Source organism: Cetorhinus maximus, chromosome 12 (genome assembly GCF_964194155.1).
Source record: "Cetorhinus maximus chromosome 12, sCetMax3.hap1.1, whole genome shotgun sequence".
Lineage (NCBI taxonomy): Eukaryota > Metazoa > Chordata > Chondrichthyes > Lamniformes > Cetorhinidae > Cetorhinus > Cetorhinus maximus.
In genome coordinates, this window is record NC_135890.1 from 70,273,949 (window position 1) to 70,295,831 (window position 21,883).

At 47.2% G+C, this 21,883-nt stretch overlaps 1 protein-coding gene across 4 annotated transcripts in view; it reads right to left on the reverse strand.

The window, feature by feature from the left end:
- The window catches only part of pisd (phosphatidylserine decarboxylase), a 108,685-nt gene that overhangs the window by 10,470 nt on the left and 76,332 nt on the right, over positions 1-21,883 (reverse strand). The window contains exons 2-3 of one of the 4 annotated variants that reach the window (XM_078553845.1): positions 12,150-12,553; positions 5,361-5,526 (exon numbers count right to left, since the gene is read on the reverse strand). The exons of 1 other annotated variant lie outside the window; for it this stretch is intronic. In XM_078553845.1, coding sequence (XP_078409971.1) covers positions 5,361-5,526; positions 12,150-12,325 — 342 coding nt within the window. In that variant the 5' untranslated portion in view covers positions 12,326-12,553. Of the gene's footprint in view, positions 1-5,360; positions 5,527-9,803; positions 10,045-12,149; positions 12,554-21,883 lie in introns of those variants that run through there. 2 more of the 4 variants (XM_078553847.1, XM_078553848.1) reach the window with 2 other exon arrangements.

The window sequence follows — 21,883 nt, forward strand, 5'->3', positions numbered from 1 at the left end:
CGTTAAGGTCAATTCCAAGTTCGAAACCTGCGAAAATCTTATGAAGCAACCCTCCAACGTCTCACACCAATTCATTTTCGGGTGCAACAAGTTTCATACTGCAAACTCCCAGGGAGCTGGCTGCAGCAGTTAGCTGCTTAAGGAAAACTGTTACTTAACTCCTGGTCCCCAGACACCATGACTGCCCAGCAGTGACTGAGGGCTCTGAGTCTTTAAAGGGAGCAAGCAAAAGAAGACCAGGCAATAGCTTTGACAAGATGGAATTGCTCAAACCCCCTCCCTTTGGTTGGTCCAATGACGTCAATTACATGGAAATCGAAATGTGGGTGGTGGGAAGAGCTGGGGTTGAGTCTACATTCAGATCCACCTGACTACAGAAAGCCATGTCCTGGCAGAGGGGCAGACATGGATAACTTCTGTTTAACTAAAACAACTGTAGCCACTGGTTTTAATTATTGCAAAAAAACATATTTATATTGCACCTTAAACATAGTCAAACATCCCAAGGTGCTTCACAGGAGCTGATTCACAGATACCACATTTGACACCGAGTCACGCAAAAAGATATTAGGACAGGTAACAAAGTTGGTCAAAGCAGTGGACGTTAAGGAGTGTTTTAAAAGAGAGGTGGAGAGGTTTAGGAAGGGAATTCCAGAGCTTAGGTCCTCGAGAGCTACAGACATGGCCACCAATGGTGGGCAATTAAAATCAGGCATGTGCAAGATGCCAGAATTGGAGGCACACAGAGATCTTGGGTTTATAGAGCTGGAGAAAGTTAGAGAGCTAGGGAGGGACGAGGCTATGGGGAGATTTAAAATCAAGAGTGAGAATTTTGAATCCCTGATGGTGCTGGGCCACAGCCAAACTGGTCAGCAAGCACAGGAGTGATGGAACACCAGGGCTTGGTGCAAATCAGGATACAGACAACAGAGCTTTTGGATGAGCTCAAATTGGCAGGGTAGAATCTGGGAGGCTGACCAGGAGAGCCTCGGAATAAGTTTTGTTTGCAGGGAACAAAGGCAGGGATGAAGGTTTTAGCAGTTGATGAGCTGAAGCAGGGGTTGATGTAACAAAGGAGGAAATAGGCAGTCTTGGTGACAAAAAGGATATGGCTTCAGAAGCTCAGCTTGGGGTTAAATAGGACACAAAGGTCTCAAACAGTCCAAGTCAGCCCAAGACAGTTGTTGGGGAGGGGACAAACTCGATGGCTAGGGAATGGAGTTTGTGGTGAGGACCAAAGACAATGGCTTTGCTCCTCCCTTGATGGGACTAGAAGGAATTCCTGCTCAGCCAATACTGGATGTTGGATAAGCAGTGTGACAAGTCAGAGGGAGCAGACAGAGGCGATGCTGAAGTATAGCTGGGTGTTGTCAACTTACACATGGATTCTGATGTGTTTTCACATGATGTCACCAAGGGACTGTATGTAGATGGGAAATAGGGAGGGGGCTGGAGATAGACCCTTGGGGATCCAGAGGTAACAGCGGAGTGGTAAGAGAAGCAATCGCAGGAAATTCTCTATGACTGGATAGAAATAAATCGAATCAGGCAAGGGCAGTCCCACACAGCAGCACAATGGAGGGAGGTGTTGCATGAAAGGCTGCAGACAGGTCAAGAAGGGATAGTTTATCACACTCAGAGGGTATAATTTGTGACTTTGATTAAGAGCAGTTTTGGTACTGTGGCAAGGGCAGAAACCTAATTGGAGGGATTTGAACATGGAGTTCCGGGAATGATGGCACAGATTTGGGAGGCAACAATACGTTCAAGGACTTTAGAGAGGAAAGGGAGGTTGGAGATGGAGTGCCTGAAGTGCAGTGAGGCAGGTTCCTTCGCTTGCTTATGCCCCTAAACCAGGGGCACCCAGGCTGCAGCCTGCGGGCTCCCTGTAGAGACTGAATCCTGGCAATCAAACTCTCAAAGTCCACACCTCCCAGTGCTGGTTGTGCTTATATTTTGTATTCACTATTGTGCTCCACTTGATATGTGTGGACTACTGTTTTTAACGCTGCTGTCTCTAGTCAATAAATCCTAAAGCAGAACGCTAAAACCTGTTAGTTTCAGCATTGAAAGATACAAATGGATTAATGGGAGTTTTATACATGGCCCCAGCATTGCATGGTACACGTTATGTACTTGAGGAAGAAGGATTGATCACTCCTGCCCCTAAATGGAAAGTTATTGCTTCCTCTCCAGCCTCTTCCCAATCACCTTCCTCCTCAAAGGCAGAAGGTTGAATGACCACTGTGGCTCAGATCTAAAACTGGCAACTACCAGTGTCCAAACTGTACGTGTCTTAAGTGTTAGTACAAATGTGTTGCTGCATCTGCATAAAGTCTATCATGTGCTACAGAAGGCTCATTAAGCCAAATGACACGGTCTAAAGAAATCCTTCAGACCCATCTCAAGGATGAGTTTCCTCAATTGATGATTTGCCCCTGTTGTTACAGCCTCATTTTACATAAGGTTGCAGCTGCCTCCTCCTGTTACACAGCATCAGTACATAGTTACAAACAAGAAATAGGCCATTCAGCCCAGTTCCAGCAATTGCCCCCCACCCCACATGCAAGCAAATAGTCCGAAGCATATTTGCCCACCCGTTGTCAAATCTCTTTACCTTGTTTCCCATCAAATGGAATCTTGACGGTTCCTGTCTCAACTTCCAATCCTGGAAGTGAATTCCGCAACTCTCAATTCACTGTTTCTCCTGGCCTCTGTTCTAAATTTCCAACATTTCATCTTCTATTGCCCCTCGACTACTGAAATAGTCTAACTTCATCCACCATCTCATCCTTTCACAATTTGAAACACCATCAGATTGCTGTAATCTGTGTCAGAATCGACTGAGATCAGCATTTGGATGAGTGCTTAGCATGACACTTCCTTAATTAAAGAGTTCCAACACTTCAGCCACTGTTTGTTCTGGAGTGATTCTGGTTCTGAAGTTGGAGGTTCACACACAGGGACCCCTCGAAATCAGCCACTCTATGCCTGTTTGGAATAAGCTGGTGTATGGCACAGCCTGCAGTGAACAAGGTGGGCCTGTCATGTCACTTAGACTTAGCCAGCATCAGATAATATTATGAAGGCATTCAGTGCAGGTCTTGAAGCTGAATGATTTGCACTGGTTGAAGGCTGGGATAAAATGGCTGGAGCCGAGTGCCAGTAGCTGGCATGAAAACAGAAACAAAGCAAGACTGTGGTGCACCATTCTTTCTGAAACTGACACTTTAATACTATACGCATATTATCAACTTCTGAAAAACTTTAATTGGACAAAGAGCATCATGCAGAGCAAAAAATGAGGCCTGACATTCAAAGTGGAGAACAAGCAACAGATACAAATGACAGCACAAAGTTAGGAATTTCTAAAAAAAAAGCTATTCTGAACGGATTGCCTGCTTTCTGTACAGCAATCCCTGATTGACATGGTAGTTGTGCACGATGTCAACCTCTCCACACTAATCCAACTAAAATTGAGTTCTGAAACAAAAACAGAAAATGCTGGAAAAACTCAGCAGGTGTGGCGGCATTTGTGGAGAGAGAAACAGAGTAAACATTTCGAGTTCTTCAGAGTTCTGTGAAGAGTCATACGAACTTGAAACGTTAACTCTGTTTCTCTCTCCACAGATGCTGCCAGACCTGCTGAGTTTTTCCAGCATTTTCTGTTTTTGTTTCAGATTTCCAGCATCCACAGTATTTTGCTTCTATATATATGAAGTTGAGTTCTGCTTTCCTTAGCAATGCAGACTCCGATAGTGGGACAGGGCCTTTTTTGTACTGGCAGGAGGCAGTGTTACTAATCCCTCAGGGAAGATAATACTCGGACAGTGTTTTGCTTATTGAAGTCCAGCTAAAAGGAAGCTGCTGGGGCAATTTTTAAAAGGCGAGTTTTAAAACCTTAACTTCCATTTATACGGCATCTAACACAGAGAAAGTCCAAAGGCACTTCACAAAGGCGTAATCAGTTGGAATTGACACTGAGACGACACTGGGAGGGGTAACTAAAGCTTGGTCAATACAGTAGGTTTTAAGCAGGGTCTTAAAGGTGGAGACAGGCAGAGAGGTTTAAGGGAGGGAATTCTTGAACTTTGTGACCAATAGCTGAAATAACAGCTAAACAATAGGTCCACCTGGCTCAAATTCTTCGCCCACCTTGTTTCACCAGCTGAGCATTAAGGGCAGCATAAAAACTAGATTTCTGACCTACTCTTTCAATACAAACATTAACCCCTGCAAATGTGTTCCAATTCAGATCTTTCAAAAGATAAATAAAACCATCGTAAGTCTTGATTCGAGTCAGGCTATGTTACCCCAGCAACAGAGCAACAGAACTAGATGGAAACTAACAGTCTGTTTGACATTCTAGTGAAGCTTATGCTGTTAGTGCTGACAGTGAGTAACCGTGCGCCTGAGCTGAGCTTATCCGAGCCAAGAATGCGGCATTGGCACACAGTCAGCATCGTCATGTCTGCACAATGTAACGCTCCAAACTACGCTTCCCTGTTCTTTAGAAAAAGAGAAAATGGTCCGATTGCAATTTAAACCGAGCCACAGCTTCCAACCAATGATCTTACTTCCTTTGCTTTGGCTTTTAATGCATATGTCCGCATCTATTTAGGAGCAGAAAGAAGCTGAATGATGGGAATGTTGAACCGCCCACTGGAGGAGATGTGACCTCACTGCTCTTTAATGGCCACTCCAACAATGCATTCACTGAATATCATTGAGGTTTAAATCCCATCGAGATGCAAATTTCTTATTAACAAAATTCCTTGTCTACAATGTGATGACAGATCCCTTACAAGGGAGCAGGCTGACAAAGTTAAGTTGATGTAAATGAATGATGTCAGTCATAAACAATGGTTTACATATATAGAGTGTCCTTCAAAGTAGCACCTCACAGCAGCATAATCAGACAAAAACTGGCACTGACCCATGGAGGGAGAGATTAGGCTAGAGATCGGTTTTAAGGGATATCTCAAAGGAGGAGAAATGGAGGAGAGGTTTGAGGGAATTCCAAAGTCAGCTGATAGTACAGCCACCAATGATAGGGTGGTGAAGGGGGGAACAGAGCCAGGGCTGGGGGATGCAGAATGCGCGCGCGCGCACACACACACAGATCATTGCTCACTTTATGTAAGTTTATTTTAACATACAGCTACCTAATTACCAACTTTGGGCCACATAACATAAACAGAGCGATCACACGCAATGTTTGGAGCAGCATAAATCACAGGACATAATTATACAGCAAGGGAATACATGGCAAGTTAAACAGCAGACAAACTCTGTATCCTGGGATTCGCACTCCCTTGTCACAACCCCAAACCCCAAACCCAGAAATATCATACACTTACCCTGCTTGTTGGCCGCCATCCTACTTTAGTAAGAGGCTTAAGGACACTAAATGGCAGGAAGAAATAGAGAAAAGACAGAGGCCAGGAACGGAGCTTGAGTGCAGGCTTGGACATACAGCTCAGTTGGCCTAACCTGCGTCGCAAAGCCAACTGGGGGAAATGTAACCTGTGGAATTATACATATACAGCTGGTCAGGCAATGGAACAGCCCAAACATAACGCGACAGCCCAAACAGAACTTCAGAGACAAAACCGCTCTGCTCAGAGCTTGATGTTAGCTGACCTGAATGGTGAGATTCACACACACACTACTTTGTTATTTCATGTTTCTTTTTACTTTCTTTTAACCCCACCAAAAGAAATCCATATTTGTGCAACTTAGAAAATGGAAGGTGATAGTGTCAAGGTGAAGGGTAACAACTGAATTTTAAAGAGTCAGATTTGAAAAACTTCCACCTGTCCACCTCATTCATCAACAGGGTCCTCAAAATTCCTGAGATGGGGAAACAAAACATGTACAGCAGATTTACTGTCAGACTGTAGCACTAATACGATGAAAATGGCTCTCATTTTTCTGTTTAAAATCTATTTCATTGAAAGCTTCCTGTATTCCTGTAGCATTGCCACCTGAGCAGTTCTTACAACTTAGTATTATTAATATAATATTAATATAATTACTTCCTCTTGCTGCACTTGCTCCTAGGAAACTTTGTGAACCCTGTTCTCCAAGGATTTATTCAACACAGGGCGCAAGGTCCGGGGCGGGATTCTAGGGACTTGTCACAGATACCATGCCATCGCACCACCTCTACACCCCCAAAGTGGCAGGCTTGGGCAAATTAGACCAACAAAAAAAATCTCTCCTGAACAGATCGTCAGGACACTGTGAAGTGCAAAAGCAGACATGCACTCTCCAAACAGAACCTAAAACCAGACCCGTTTGCGCAGATTATGTGGGTAAACTGACTTTGGCAACTCCAAATTGTTAGACAATTAACGGCCGTGTCACTGCCAGCTACGCACTGGCATCTTCTGCAATTACGACAGCATGAGGCCTGGTGCATTCTACATTGGTAAGATCACAGTTACACTGTGTCCAGCTTTGGGTATACATTGATAAGAATGAAAGCAAGGCCTTGCAGAGAGAGCAGAGGAGACTGCACTAAAATGATCCCAGGTGAAGAAAAAGCTTTAGTTCTAACCAGGAAAATATGGGAACTTTTAAGAGGAGATCTCATTGAAGTGCTCAACAGTTTGGACTAAACAAATCAGGGAAAAAAAGCTAATCCCTCTGTTTGGCAAGGCAGTAACTTAGTGGAATATAAGGTAGGTGAAAGAATTGAGAGATAAACACATTGTTAGGACATGTCATTGCCTAGCAACAGCAGATTATAACAACAGCTTTTAAAAAGGAAGTGGACAAAATATTTGCAAAGGTCATAAAAGGGTAGGGGAATGGGGCTAGTGGTTATCTCTCGGAGTCAGCACAGACACGATGGATCGAATGGCCTTCTCCTGCCTGGCATCATCCTACAATTGGCCCACAGCTGGGCTGCTTGTTAAGTTGTTTTTGGCCAATTTTTTCTCTCTAAGGTTCTGTAACAAAAATCTGTTAGATCAAACAACCCTCAGCAACCACTGGTTTAATCCAAATCAGTTTGTGGATCATCCATGATGGATTGCTGTAATTAGCTTTGGTGCCATGTCAGAAGAATGGCTAACTTGGGGAGGCCATGGAGGGGCTGCTGGAATCTGAAACTGCCAGGAGCTGGAAGGACTGTACCAACAGGATTAACTGCCTTGTCCCATTTGATTTCATGCCATGTTGCGTGGTTCAGCCAGAGAGTGAGCACAGGTTGTTTCTCAATCACGACAGAACAACACAGACCAACTAGGCGGCTGCTTCTGGCTCATGTGGAGCAGCAGTAAATGAGGAAAAGTCTCATTAACAACACAGGGAGCAGTGAAGTGGCCTACAGTACACAGAAGCTTCTCCTCCCCTTGAGCCACTGAGCCGTGCTGAGGTGCAACTCCATTGACACAAGCTCTGCCCAAGTACCTCGCCAAAGTGGATATTCTTCACATGTGAGCTTAGACAGTGTCTGCAGGTTATTCAGCTGTGGCATGCAGTGCAATCCAGCTCAAGCCTGTCTTTGCCTGACACCCACAAGCCTGTCTTTGCCTGACACCCACAAGCCTGTCTTTGCCTGACACCCACATGTTTCTCGATAGCAATCAGGAGCAAGAACACTTATGCACCTTTCCTCTCGCGTGCACAGCTGCTGCGGTGAGGGAGGGGAGGGGAGCCCTGAAAGAACAGCAAGGACAAAGATTGTCCCTTGGGTTTACCCTGTTTATCTGAATTTGGGAGCAAGGGAACATTCCAGACCCAGAGTATTTATTAAACCTTTTGAGTTTGTGGAGGAGAGGAGTTTAACTATTGTATGATGTCAGTGAGGAGGTGTTAGACCATCCACAGTGTTTCCACTTTGAGGGGAATGGCCAGTATCGGAAATGTTTGCAGAGTGTGAGTTCTGTGGTGTATTAAAGACTATATCTTCTTTAACTCGGGAAAAAAAAAATAAAGGCTGAGACTAATTATAAAGGGCAGGGATGGGGAAGAGAAAGCAGCTTTCTCCCCCCCACCACGCCCCCCCCCAACCCCCAGGCCACCTTGAACACGAGAAGCACAGCTTGTGGATTACTGTGGTATGCGAATACTGGATGAACAGAGGTTTTACAGTATTCAGTGATGGAATAGAACGTTAAGTCAAGAATGTTCCCTTTAGGCTATAACGAATAACACACTGTGCCCATAGATGTATTAGAGCCGGGTGATTAATTCTGAAGGTGGAACAAATCGGCACCAAGGTGGCAGACAGACAAGGCGGCAAACTGGTGATCAGATGAAGATTCATCACAGAACTTCCCTGCCCATCTCATATTCATCAATGCCTGCCAGTGCTAATGTGAGGTATATTTAGTCAGGGGGCAAGGAGCTGAGCTGTTCCAGTTTGCCCTTATGGTGACACCTGGTTAACTGATGGTACAGGTAAAGTTCAAGGGCACAACTGGAAATCCAGGATCTCCCGCTGCCAACTCTTATTTTAAGGGAGGCAGTTTGCAACAGTTGCAGAATGTGAGACCAATAGGTAAAGGTGTGTCTTCAGAGCTGAACTGCACTGGGTGAGCAGAGGTTTCATCCTAGGGGCAGGAAGAGGACAGAAATTATGAGAGCTGGTCCACCCAGAGGGAGCTAGAATGGCAACAAGAAAATTCAGGTGCTATGCCCTAAGGGCGGGGGCAGGGGCGAGGCCGGGGAGAGGGAGAGGGAAAGGGAGAGAGAGAGAGAGAGAGAGGGAGAGGGAGAGGGAGAGGGAGAGGGAGAGGGAGAGGCCGAGGCTGGGCTTGGTAGGGGGAGGCCGAGCTGGGGCAAGTGAGATGTGAAAGGAGGGGCCCGAGTCTTTGACCAGTGCAATCTGGTTAATCATGCCTCATTCAATGATTTGATTTTAAAGTTCATTAACGATAAAAAACCCTATTGTTTTCAGTGTCAGTATAACATCAAGCCCTATTAAAGACAAGAATAACTTGCCAAAGCGGAGCAACAGATTCATCAATAATTACATTTCGCTTTGTCCTAAAAACACTAGGCACAATCATATAAATGTACTCAAGACATTGCATATCCTGCAAGTCCCAGTCAAACATTTTATGATCTGTAAAGAAACAATGCCCTGTCTGATCCAGGAAATCCAAATCTTTAAACGGTGAATCTCAGCACAGGAAACCTTGCTCTGTTACTGAGAGCATGGTTCGTTGTGTTTGGACACAAGCCCAGTGCGAGTTGAGTGATCGAAGGATTAAATGTTGAAAGGTTGGAAAGTGGAAAGAACTTTGAGCAATGCCCTTTCATTCCTAGACAAAAGTAGCTGAAAAATCACCAGCATGAGCACATTGAGTGAGAAGTGCCTAATATTCTCTGGACATTTTGCTTCGATACATAAACAACCTGCAGAGGAGGACGACAACTGGGGGAAGCAACAGCAGCCGCACTGGAGGGCTGAGACTACTTCAGGAGGGTGCTGCATCTTAAATGGGGAGGAGGAGCAAAGATCTCTCTTCAGACTAAACATCAGTGTGGTCTGGATAGGTACAGCATCAGGCTGATCTATATATCCCTCCATTTTAACCCACACAATGCCACATCCCTTCAACTCCCACAATGATAGTCCTTGTACATTCCTGTAACAGATGAGGTGGCCCATCCCCCTCTTTCACTGCTCCCAACTCATCACAATTTCTCAATTTTATTGCTTTAAATGATTAATTAAATCTGAGCATTAAAAAACCCACTGTTCACCACCCTTCACCAGTATTCCTGCCGCTGGCCTATCACACCTTCCTAAACCATCAAGAGGAAATATATCCGACAACACTCACCAGAAACGCACCATCTCTGCTTGACACGGTGCACACTTGCTGTGCACTCATTTAGCCGCGCTTCCCCAAACAAGGACCATTTCCCTTCCACCTCTCTCTACTGCAGAGAATACCCGGCCAATCATCAGCCAGCAGCGTCACTGCATAAGAACACCAATCCCCTTCTCCTGCATCCCTCTCAGCATCAATCTGATAGCTTTACAAGGCAATGAATCACATCTCTTTGTTGTTCTGCTCAACTCCTGCTGACACTCTGCCCCCACTCACAAATATCTTCTCCTGGCATTCTTCCCATCTGCCTCTAAGGCCCTCCCCCCATCCAACCCACCCCTCTCAACTCCTGTATCATCTCTCACTTAGCTGCAGTAAGAACCCCTTCCCTCCCAGCAAACAGTGCCCTCTCCCTCCCAGATAACCACAGCAGGTGCCCTCTCCCTCCCAGCTAACCCCAGCAGGCGCCTTCTCCCTCCCAGCTAACTCCAGCAGGCACCTTCTCCTTCCCAGCTAACTGCAGCAGGTGCTCTCTCCCTCCCAGCTAACCCCAACAGGCAGCGCCCTCTCCCTCCCAGCTAACCCCAGCAGGCGCCCTCTCCCTCCCAGCTAACCCCAACAGGCGGCGCCCTCTCCCTCCCAGCTAACCCCAGCAGGCGCCCTCTCCCTCCCAGCTAACCCCAGCAGGCGCCCTCTCCCTCCCAGCTAACCCCAGCAGGCGCCCTCTCCCTCCCAGCTAACCCCAGCAGGCGCCCTCTCCCTCCCAGCTAACCCCAGCAGGCGCCCTCTCCCTCCCAGCTAACCCCAGCAGGCGCCCTCTCCCTCCCAGCTAACCCCAGCAGGCGCCCTCTCCCTCCCAGCTAACCCCAGCAGGCGCCCTCTCCCTCCCAGCTAACCCCAACAGGCGGCGCCCTCTCCCTCCCAGCTAACCCCAACAGGCGGCGCCCTCTCCCTCCCAGCTAACCCCAGCAGGCGCTCTCTCCCTCCCAGCTAACCCCAGCAGGCGCTCTCTCCCTCCCAGCTAACCCCAGCAGGCGCTCTCTCCCTCCCAGCTAACCCCAGCAGGCGCTCTCTCCCTCCCAGCTAACCCCAGCAGGTGCTCTCTCCCTCCCAGCTAACCCCAGCAGGTGCTCTCTCCCTCCCAGCTAACCCCAGCAGGCGCCCTCTCCCTCCCAGCTAACCCCAGCAGGCGCCCTCTCCCTCCCAGCTAACCCCAACAGGCGGCGCCCTCTCCCTCCCAGCTAACCCCAGCAGGCGCTCTCTCCCTCCCAGCTAACCCCAGCAGGCGCTCTCTCCCTCCCAGCTAACCCCAGCAGGCGCTCTCTCCCTCCCAGCTAACCCCAGCAGGCGCTCTCTCCCTCCCAGCTAACCCCAGCAGGTGCTCTCTCCCTCCCAGCTAACCCCAGCAGGTGCTCTCTCCCTCCCAGCTAACCCCAGCAGGTGCTCTCTCCCTCCCAGCTAACCCCAGCAGGTGCGCTCTCCCTCCCAGCTAACCCCAGCAGGTGCGCTCTCCCTCCCAGCTAACCCCAGCAGATGCGCTCTCCCTCCCAGCTAACCCCAGCAGGTGCGCTCTCCCTCCCAGCTAACCCCAGCAGGTGCGCTCTCCCTCCCAGCTAACCCCAGCAGGTGCGCTCTCCCTCCCAGCTAACCCCAGCAGGTGCGCTCTCCCTCCCAGCTAACCCCAGCAGGTGCGCTCTCCCTCCCAGCTAACCCCAGCAGGTGCGCTCTCCCTCCCAGCTAACCCCAGCAGGTGCGCTCTCCCTCCCAGCTAACCCCAGCAGGTGCGCTCTCCCTCCCAGCTAACCCCAGCAGGTGCGCTCTCCCTCCCAGCTAACCCCAGCAGGTGCGCTCTCCCTCCCAGCTAACCCCAGCAGGTGCGGTCTCCCTCCCAGCTAACCCCAGCAGGTGCGCTCTCCCTCCCAGCTAACCCCAGCAGGTGCGCTCTCCCTCCCAGCTAACCCCAGCAGGTGCGCTCTCCCTCCCAGCTAACCCCAGCAGGTGCTCTCTCTCTCCCAGCTAACTCCAGCAGGTGCTCTCTCCCTCCCAGCTAACCCCAGCAGGTGCTCTCTCCCTCCCAGCTAACCCCAGCAGGTGCTCTCTCCCTCCCAGCTAACCCCAGCAGGTGCTCTCTCCCTCCCAGCTAACCCCAGCAGGTGCTCTCTCCCTCCCAGCTAACTCCAGCAGGCGCCCTCTCCCTCCCAGCTAACCCCAGCAGGTGCCCTCTCCCAGAACCTATCCAGTCTGCGAGCTGTTACACAGCAGCATGTAACGGCGGCTACGGGGTCAGGCACGGGCTTTAGGTTCTGCAGGTCCCATTACACACAGAGAGATATAAAGAGATATCCTCCACAGTACCTGAAGCGTGCTCGCCTGCTAGAACCAGCACCATTAGACACCACCGAGCCGTCAGCTTCTTGCAGCTCTGCCTGGCTTGCATCGGTGCAACGGGATCTCCGGACATGAATTTTAACTCTGTGCAGGTTGTAACATGTAGTGGTAGTATTATGCAAAGATTTACGACATCTCACCATTTCCCTCCCTTCAGCGCCGCCGGCTGCTGCTGCTGCTGCTGGTTTGATTGACACATGACCCAGGGATTAGAGCCTGGAAATTCCCGGGAGGGAGGGCGGGGAGGAGGGGGACCGGCAGTGACGTCAACAGCGTGCTCCCCGTCACCAGAAGTGCGGCCTGCCTCCACTTCCGCCTGTCACCAGCAAACGGCCCGGATGTAAAAGGGGAATGCGGCTCGGATCCGGCACCTAAACACAGAGAGAGTGGCCGGGTCACTAATACTCTTCATCATCAGTACAGCAGCTGGAAATGATGCGCGCAGAGTGTCTGACAGAACCGGGGGGGACATTAGGCCCAACTGGTCAATACTGGCCCTCATCTATTCACCTCAACTACCCCATGTAGTTACACATTGCTACCAGAGTCAGTTTGTGACGAGACCATTCAGCCCATCCAGTCCGTGCTGTCTCTCTGTACAGCAATCCAGTCAGCCCCATTCACCCACTCAGTATCCCCATAGCCCTGTGAGTTTATTGCCCTCAAGAGCCTATCCAACTTTCCTTTGAAATAATCTATTTCCACCACCCTCATAGGCAGCGAGTTCCAGGTCATTAACTAACACTCGCTGCATAAAATACTTCGTCACATCTCCGCCTGCATCTCTTGCCCAAAACCTTGAATCCGTGTCCCCACCAACAGCCACCCCTCACCTCCCAGTCCTTATACAATCAGCTAATGGGAACAGCTTTTCTTTCTCTGTCTTTTCTAAACTTGTCATAACTCTGAATACCTCTGTCAAACCTTTCAATCTCCTTCACTCTGGAGAACCGGGAACCATTTTGATAAATCTCCTCCATAGCCTTTCAAGGACTCTCTACTATGGTGACCAAAATGGGACACAACTCTACTCTAGGGAATGAAGTTTCTCGTGAATTCCTTGTTGGATGTATTATATTTATGCCCACTCCACAAGCGAAAACATTTTCTCTACTTCTACCCCCATCTGATCCCTCCATAATTTTAAAGAGCTCAAATCATGTCACCCCTCAGCTTTCCCGGAGAAAACCACCCAGCATGTTCGACTTTCCTGATTGTTACAGCCTTCGTTCTGGTGTCCATGTAAATCATTTTTGCACTTTCTCCAGTGCTTCTACATCTAATGTACCTCCAACAATAGGAGAGTACTGCATCTCTTTAACTCCTAGGCTATCTACTGCTTATTGCTGAATTTTATATGAATTAACGTTGACTTTTGACTCCCCCAAATTACAGGCAAGAAAACAAAATGATCACAACCCAGCGCAACCACAGGATTCTTTCACCCAGATAAGAAACAACAACCTGAGGGAAGATGGGCAAATAGACAAGCATTGTGATACACATCCAAACTTTACAGTACAAGGAATATGACAAAAGGCTAACTGATTGATACTCCACCTCCTCCTGAGGCACAGGCTAGGCGGCACACTCACTGATGTTTGCATGAACTCTATACCTCAAGTTAAGACATCTGTGCTAATCAGAGTCCTGGAGCTGAATTTTCCTGAACCCAGGGGTGGTGGGCTTGGAAGGCAGGGCGGGAGGGGGTCTGGAAAATAGTGGATGGAAATCAGGATGGCTCCCTGACACATTCCTGCTGCCAGGGAAGTTTGTCAGGGTGGGTGATTGGATGTGGATTGGCTGCCCACTGAATGGCAATTTAAATAATTAAGGCCCCAATTTGAGGTGATTTTTCTGGCTCATTGTCATTTTGTTGGCAGCAGAGCATGGGGAGACTAGTTCATAGCACCCTCGCCTTTGAATCAGAAGGTTGTGGGTTCATGTCCCACTCCCGGAAACCAAGAACTGTGAATGTACTTGAAAGAGTTACATGTGATCTGTTGATAACTCGAAAGAGTTACTAACTCAATGGAAATGGCCTCCCTGTTGTTGGATGGGATAGGGGTCATTGGAACTGGAAGCTCTTGAGCCCCACTGACTGGGCTGCAGAAAGACCCATCTTGCAGGCCCCAATCATTTTCCAAGAGAGCTTTTCACTCCATTCTGCTACAATTTCCCCCTCTATAAGATTTATTTTAACCCCAAGGATGCTTCCATTTTGAGCTGCACCTCTCTCAGCAATGCTGCCCATTTTCCAAAGGTGCCACCCCTGTGATTGGGCCAGCATCATTGGAATCCTGGCCGCTGTCCTTAACAGGACAGCAAGCATGGAGGAGCAGCCAATTAAGAGGCCGCCTTCTGTTAAATAGCTCCTCTGACCTGGCTCCCAGCAAGTGTGGACTCAGGAACAAAAATAAAAATAGCTGGAAAAACTCAGCAGGTCTGACAGCATCCGCAGAGAGGAACACAGTTGACGTTTCGAGTCCGTATGACTCTTCATCAGAACTCAGGAAGTCCATTTGGTCTATATGTTGGGGTCCTGAGGCCCAGGGGAAAATCCTGGCCTGGGTTTCACCAGATGTCCTCACACACTGTCAATTGGGCCTGCTGTACTGTGATCAGCAGCGGAGCACAAAGCAGCTTCTCTCCTCTTCAAGGCTCAGGGCAACCAGGGCTAACTGCAATGATCCCACTGCCGCTCAGCCAGGAATGACTGACAAACTCAGCACACGCTAAGGGTTGAACCTTCCTGATGGTTCTGTATCACATCAACTTTGCCGCTGAGTTATGTATTGCCCAGGACGGGGCTAAACTCAGATCCTCTTATTGAGGCACTGGCTGAGGTAGAGTGCCACAGTCGCCTGTTGCATCCTGGTATCTTGCCCAATCTTCATGTGTGAACATCAACAGGTTATTCTGCTGTGAAGGCATCACAGCCAGGCCCTAATCATTTCTCGTCCAAGACCTAGATATACAATTCAGCAAAAAAGATGGTGACCAAGAAAGAAATATGAATGAATCTCCACTTAGATACAAACTTATACATCTTCAAGCCATATCAATTAATTACTTATAATTAATTAGAATTAATATTTTCTATACCAAACATTGACTAAACTTTATTTAGAAAACGTACTTAATTGGCTGTAAAGTGCTTTGGGAAATTCTAACGTTCTGAAAGATACTATAGGAATTATACAAGTGTGTTATGTAGGCAAATGTGGTAGCCATTTGCACACAGCAGATTAATAGCTAAATCAGCGTAGCCTAGGGATGAAATCTGGAATTGTTAAATAGCTCACAAAATATAGTCACTGTGGCAACAGAAGCAAATACATTCTAGTTTATATAAGATTACGCTCTAGAAGCTTAGCCTCAAGGGTTAAACAGACCAGCAGTCAGCACAAATTCCAAAGCCCTGGGTGTTTTTCTCCTGGAGTCAAATCCAAGGCTTTGTTTCATGAAGTGGTTTAATATGCACTGAGTAATTCATTCTCCTTTATATAGATCCCAAGAATGGCCTCCAGATTATTTCAGTAGATTCTGAGCAACATAAAAGTAATAAGCATCTGCAGTATTTTGCTTTTATAAAAGTAATAACCTTGTCCTGACCAATCACAACTTTAGACTGTGGGTTTCCAGATGGCAGACAGCAAACCCCATTGGTCCTGAGGTCGAAAGATTGCTGACTGCCTGTCATCACATTTGGTTGTGTCCTATAATCAAACCAAATTTTATTTCCATGAACTATTTTTAAAACTTACTAGCACCTTATTTCTGTTACGGTGTAAATACAGAACATGCTTACCATAAGAAATTGACTTTTTTCTTTTGTGGACCTAGATGATGTTTTGAAGCTTAAAATTGGGGTGGGGTGGGGGGGGTGGCAGGGGATTTCTTGGGAGTGGTTTCAGTTCATAGGAGTGAGAATGCCTTCAGAAGTATGTCTCCGCTTGCGTGCAGCAGGTGGGAGCATTAAGTATCCCTACTGCCTTCTTTCCTGTCGGTCTTTACAGTTATTTGGTTAGCAGTAACCGCCTCCCCACCAAGATCACATTCTGTTTCAGCCTGATGTGTGGAGACATTTCTGCTACCATGGCTATCCGGCCACTCAATGTCACTCACACTGGATGGTGCCCCCTGCGGTTATTAATCTCAAACTACACACATCGCTGCATGATGTGTAAAGGCAGTTTGGTCTAGACTTTAGAAAAAACGCTTTTCAAACTTCTGAAAGATGAAAATGTGCAGTACGTAGAGAATTTGCATGCCAAGGCTGGAATAGTACAGAGCAGCTGGAGGACCCCGCACTCTGCCAACAGTGCAGAGCAGCTGGAGGACCCCGCACTCTGCCAACAGTGCAGAGCAGCTGGAGGACCCCGCACTCTGCCAACAGTGCAGAGCAGCTGGAGGACCCCGCACTCTGCCAACAGTGCAGAGCAGCTGGAGGACCCCGCACTCTGCCAACAGTGCAGAGCAGCTGGAGGACCCCGCACTCTGCCAACAGTGCAGAGCAGCTGGAGGACCCCGCACTCTGCCAACAGTGCAGAGCAGCTGGAGGACCCCGCACTCTGCCAACAGTGCAGAGCAGCTGGAGGACCCCGCACTCTGCCAACAGTGCAGAGCAGCTGGAGGACCCCGCACTCTGCCAACAGTGCAGAGCAGCTGGAGGACCCCGCACTCTGCCAACAGTGCAGAGCAGCTGGAGGACCCCGCACTCTGCCAACAGTGCAGAGCAGCTGGAGGACCCCGCACTCTGCCAACAGTGCAGAGCAGCTGGAGGACCCCGCACTCTGCCAACAGTGCAGAGCAGCTGGAGGACCCCGCACTCTGCCAACAGTGCAGAGCAGCTGGAGGACCCCGCACTCACTTAGTACAGATCAGGAGGATCCCACGTTCTCCTGGTGCACAGCAGGAGAATCCTACACTTCTCATATAGTACAGACCAGGAGGATCCCACATTCAAGTTCCATATTCTCCCAAGTTTGCTCATCTGCATTGTAGTATGAATAGTTGACCTACCTCCCTGGGTTGGGGACTTGCATTTATATAGTGCCTTTAATGTAATAAAACATCCCAAGGTGCTTCACACGAGCGCTTTTAAACAAAATTATGAGGTAGGGAGGGCGAGGGCAAGAAATGGCAAGACAGAGGGGACTCATATGTCTAGAAAGATAAAAATTTAATGTCAGCAAAATTTGAACTTTTTCTACAAATCTGAGTAATTATTGTAGTGAAAGGAAATTCCTCTCAGCTGTAATGTAATTCATATTCCTGCTACGGCTTGTTATTTTTACTACGTATTACAAAGTATTTACAGGAGAGAAACAGGCCATGCTTGTGATTTTGCTCCACATGAACCTCCTCCCATCTTACCTCATGTCTGCACATCCTGCTATTCCTTTCTCCATTCTGTGCCTATCCAGCTCTCCCTTGGATGCATCTTATAGCATTTACCTCAACTATTCCCTGTGGTCTTGAGTTCCAAATTCTAACCACTCTATGGATAAAGAAATTTCTTCAGAATTCCCTATTGTATTTATTGGTGTCTACCTTATATTTATAAACTCTAATTCTGGTCTCGATCACAAGTGGAAACATCTTCTCCACCTCTCCACTATCAAACTCCTTCATAATCTTAAAGACATCTATCAGGTCACCCCTCAGTTTCCTCTCTTCTGGAGAAAAAGAGCCCCAGCCTGTTCAGTCTTTTCCGATAGGTCTAACCTCTCAGTTCTGGTAGCATTCTAGTAAATCTTTTTTTGCACCTTCTCCAGTGCCTCCATGTCCCCTTTTATAATATGAAGACTAGAACTGTTCACAGGACCCCAAGTGTAGTCTAACCAAGGTTCTATAGAAGTTTGACATAATATGTTTTTCAATATTATTCCTCCAAAATTAACCATAATGCTTTTTTACGGCCTTATTAAGCTCAGTATCTACTTTAGTGACCCGAGTATTGGTATCCCCACATCCTTCTGTTCTCCTACCCTATTTAAACATTTATTTTCCAAAGACTATATGGCCTCTATACTCTTCCCATTAAAATGTACTATCTTATAGAGAAGTTCATCTACCAATAATAGGGCCATTCTGCAAGTTTATTAATGTCTTCTTTTATTTTGTCGTACTCTCTCTATATTAATTGCAGCCTCTCCAATCTGGCACCATCCACAAGTTAATTTTTAAACTGTATAAACCTTTGACTGTACTCAGCATCCCCCACATCCTGACATGTATCCCTAACACTAATCTCTACTGTCCATCTTCTCCACCCACTTGGTCATCATTCTATACTAGCATCTATTAAAACACAAGAATTCATTTAAAAAAATTCTTTCACAGGATGCAGGCATCACTGGCTAGGCCAGCATTTATTGCCCATCCCACTTGTCCTTGAGAAGGTGGTGGTGTGCCACCTTCTTGAACTGCAGCAGTCCATGTGGTGTAGGTACACCCAGAGTGTTGTTAGGAAGGGAGTTCCAAGATTTTGACCCAGCAACAATGAAAGAATGGCGAAACAGTTCCAAGAAGTCAGGATGGTGTGTGACTTGGAGGGGAACTTGCAGGTGATGGTGTTCCCATGCATCTGCTGCCCTTGTCCTTCTAGCTGGTAGAGGTCACAGATTTGGAAGGTGCTGTCGCAGGAGCCTTGGTGAGTTGCTGCAGTGCGTCTTGTAGATGGTACACACTGCTGCCACTATGCATCAATGGTGGAGGTAGTCAGTCTTTAAGGTGGTGGATGGGGTGCCAATGAAGCAGGCCGTTTTGTCCTGGATGGTGTCGAGCTTCTAGAGTGTTGTTGGAGCTGCACTCAACCAGGCAAGTGGAGAGTATTTCATCACTCCTGACTCGTACCTTGTAGATGGTGGACAGGCTTTGGGGAGTCAGGAGGTGAGTTACTTGCTGTAGAATTCCTAGCCTCTGACCTGCTCTTATAGCCACAGTATTTATATGGCTGGCCCAGTTAAGTTTCTGGTCAATGGTAACCCCCCAGGACGTTGATAGTCGGGGTTTCAGCAATAGTAATGCCATTGAATGTGGTTGACTCTTAAATGCCCTCTGCTGGAGATGGTCTTTGCCTGGCACTTGTGTGGTAGGAATGTTAGTTGCCACTTATCAGCCCAAACCTGAAAGTTGTCCAGGTCTTGCTGCATATGGATATGGACTGCTACAGTATCTGAGTCATCGCGAATAGTGCTGAACATTGTGCAATCATCAGCAAACATCCCCACTTCTGACCTTATGATGGAAGGAAGGTCATTGATGAAGCAGCTGAAGATGGCTGGGCCTAGGACACTACCCTGAGGAATTCCTAGAGTGCTGTCCCATGATTGAGCTGATTGACCTCCAACAACCACAACCATCTTCCTTTGTGCTAGGTATGACTCCAACCAGTGGAGAGTTTTCCCTGATTTACATTGGCTCCGGTTTTTCTAGGGCTCCTTGATGCCACACTGTCAAACGCTGCCTCGATGTCAAGGACAGTCAATCTCCCCTCACACTGGACCTGTTATGCTTGCGGCTGTTTTTAAATTGTAATTTTGTAATTGTAACATTGTAATTTTTTTACTTAAGTAATCAATGAAATTTCAGTGGTCAATCATTAATACAGAAAGTTAACTTTTAAACAAATAATCTGCTCTCTTGAAGCACAATTTACTATAGACTCAAGTTCACTTTTATCTCTGAACAGCCACGGCAGAAAGGAAATTTTCATTATGGGTTTTAGCAGCAGCAGACCAGTGTTCACATCTGACTCATCCACCAGTTAATTTCACATTATTGCAGAGAACGCTAACTTCTGGAGGCAGATACCCAAATTAAATGTCTTTTGGAACATCTTACCGCTGAACACAGACTGCAATTTAAAGAATCCCCAAAGCTCATGTGCTTTACTCTGTATCTAATGCATGCTGCACTTACCCTGGGTGTATTTTGCCGTCAACAAAGACGAAGTTTCACTCTTGTATCTGATCTATTTTATGACTCTGTGAATGATGCAGCATTGTAGACAGGGTTTTACCCTGTACCTAACCTGTGCTGTACATGAAATGGAAACAAAAAAAGTGCTGGAGATACTCAGCATGCCAGGCAGCATCTGTGTAGGGAAAGAGTTAACATTTCAGGTCGAGATGACTGGTGAACCAGTTCTGATGAAAGGTCACCTCGACCCGAAACGTTAACTCTATCTCAGTCTGCAGATGCTGCCTCAACTGCTGAGTATTTCCAGCATTTCTTGTTTTTATTTCTGACTTCCAGTATCTGCAGTATTTTGCTTCTGTACAATTTTGCTGTACATGCCCTGGGAGTGTTTGATGGTTCAATGTGGAGAAAACGTTTCTCTGTGTCTAACCCATGCTGCACCTGCCCTTTGAGTGTTTGACGTGACAGTGCAGAGGGGCTGTGAGGAGTCAGTTTTAATGCACAAGGAAACTTAGAGCAGAGAAAAAAAGAGGGATGTTCAGTAAATAATCACAAGTAGAGGCTGCCTAATAACACTCAGTTTTCAAAAGTTTATTTACAGTTGGGAAATCCTTGCGAGAAATGAAAGCTGCTGCTCAGTCAGCTCAGTACATTTTTTTTAAATGACAGGAGATGGTAATGAGTTAATCCTGTACTAAGGCCGCACTTGGCACCTTCCAAGAAGTGGCTGCAATCATTCAATATATGTTCTTGTGGTTGAAGTCTATCACAGACGAAAACATCCAAATGGAAATATCTATTACCTGAAACTGAGCTGTCTGAAATTCCGGAATGATGTGACCATTTACAGGATGATTTCCTCCATGGTTCAACTGCTGCAGGAAGAACGTATCCGGGCTGCACAGACTAGTACAACCCCGGCTTTAATTCTCACTTTGTGTCTCAGCTAGAGGGACGGTAGTGGTTCTACAATTGGCCTCAGTACCCCCAACTTAATTTTAAAAAACCTGTTCCTTGTTACTATGAGAAAAGAGTATCGGAAGAGGCACACGTAGGCTCACATTTATATTGTGCCTTTCACAACCTCAGGTCAATCCAAAATGCTTTATAGCCAATGACTACTTTTGGAATGTGGGAAACATGGCAGCCAATTTGCGCACTGCAAGCTCCCACAAACAGCAATGAAACAATAGCCACATAATCTGTCTTCAGTGATAATGATTGAGGGGTAAATATTGGCCACAACACCAAAGAGAACTCTACATCTTTACTTCAAAATAGTGCCGTGGAATTTGATATATCTACTTCAGAGGTATTAATGTCTCATCCAAAAGATGGCACTTCAGAGTGCAAAACTCTATCAGAACTGTACTGGAGTTCATCACTTTTACTTTGTCTTCAAAATCCTGGAGTGACATTTGAACCCAAAATGTTTTGACTTAAAAGATGAGAGTACTACTAACTGAGCCAAAGCAGACACTGTGGATACTGACAAAGTTGGCTACTTCAGGAGAGACGGGGAGAGGAGAGTCAGCCCCTTCGAGGGGGGATGGGGAGGGGAGAGTCAGCCCTTCAGTGGGGGGATGGGGAGATGGAGAGAGTCAGCCCCTTCAGGAGGGATGGAGAGATGGAGAGAGTCAGCCCCTTCAGGAGGGATGGGGAGAGTCAGCATCTTTAGGAGGGATGGGGAGATGGAGAGAGTCAGCCCCTTTAGGAGAGATAGAGAGTCAGTCCCTTTAGGAGGGATGGGGAGATGGAGAGAGTCAGCCCCT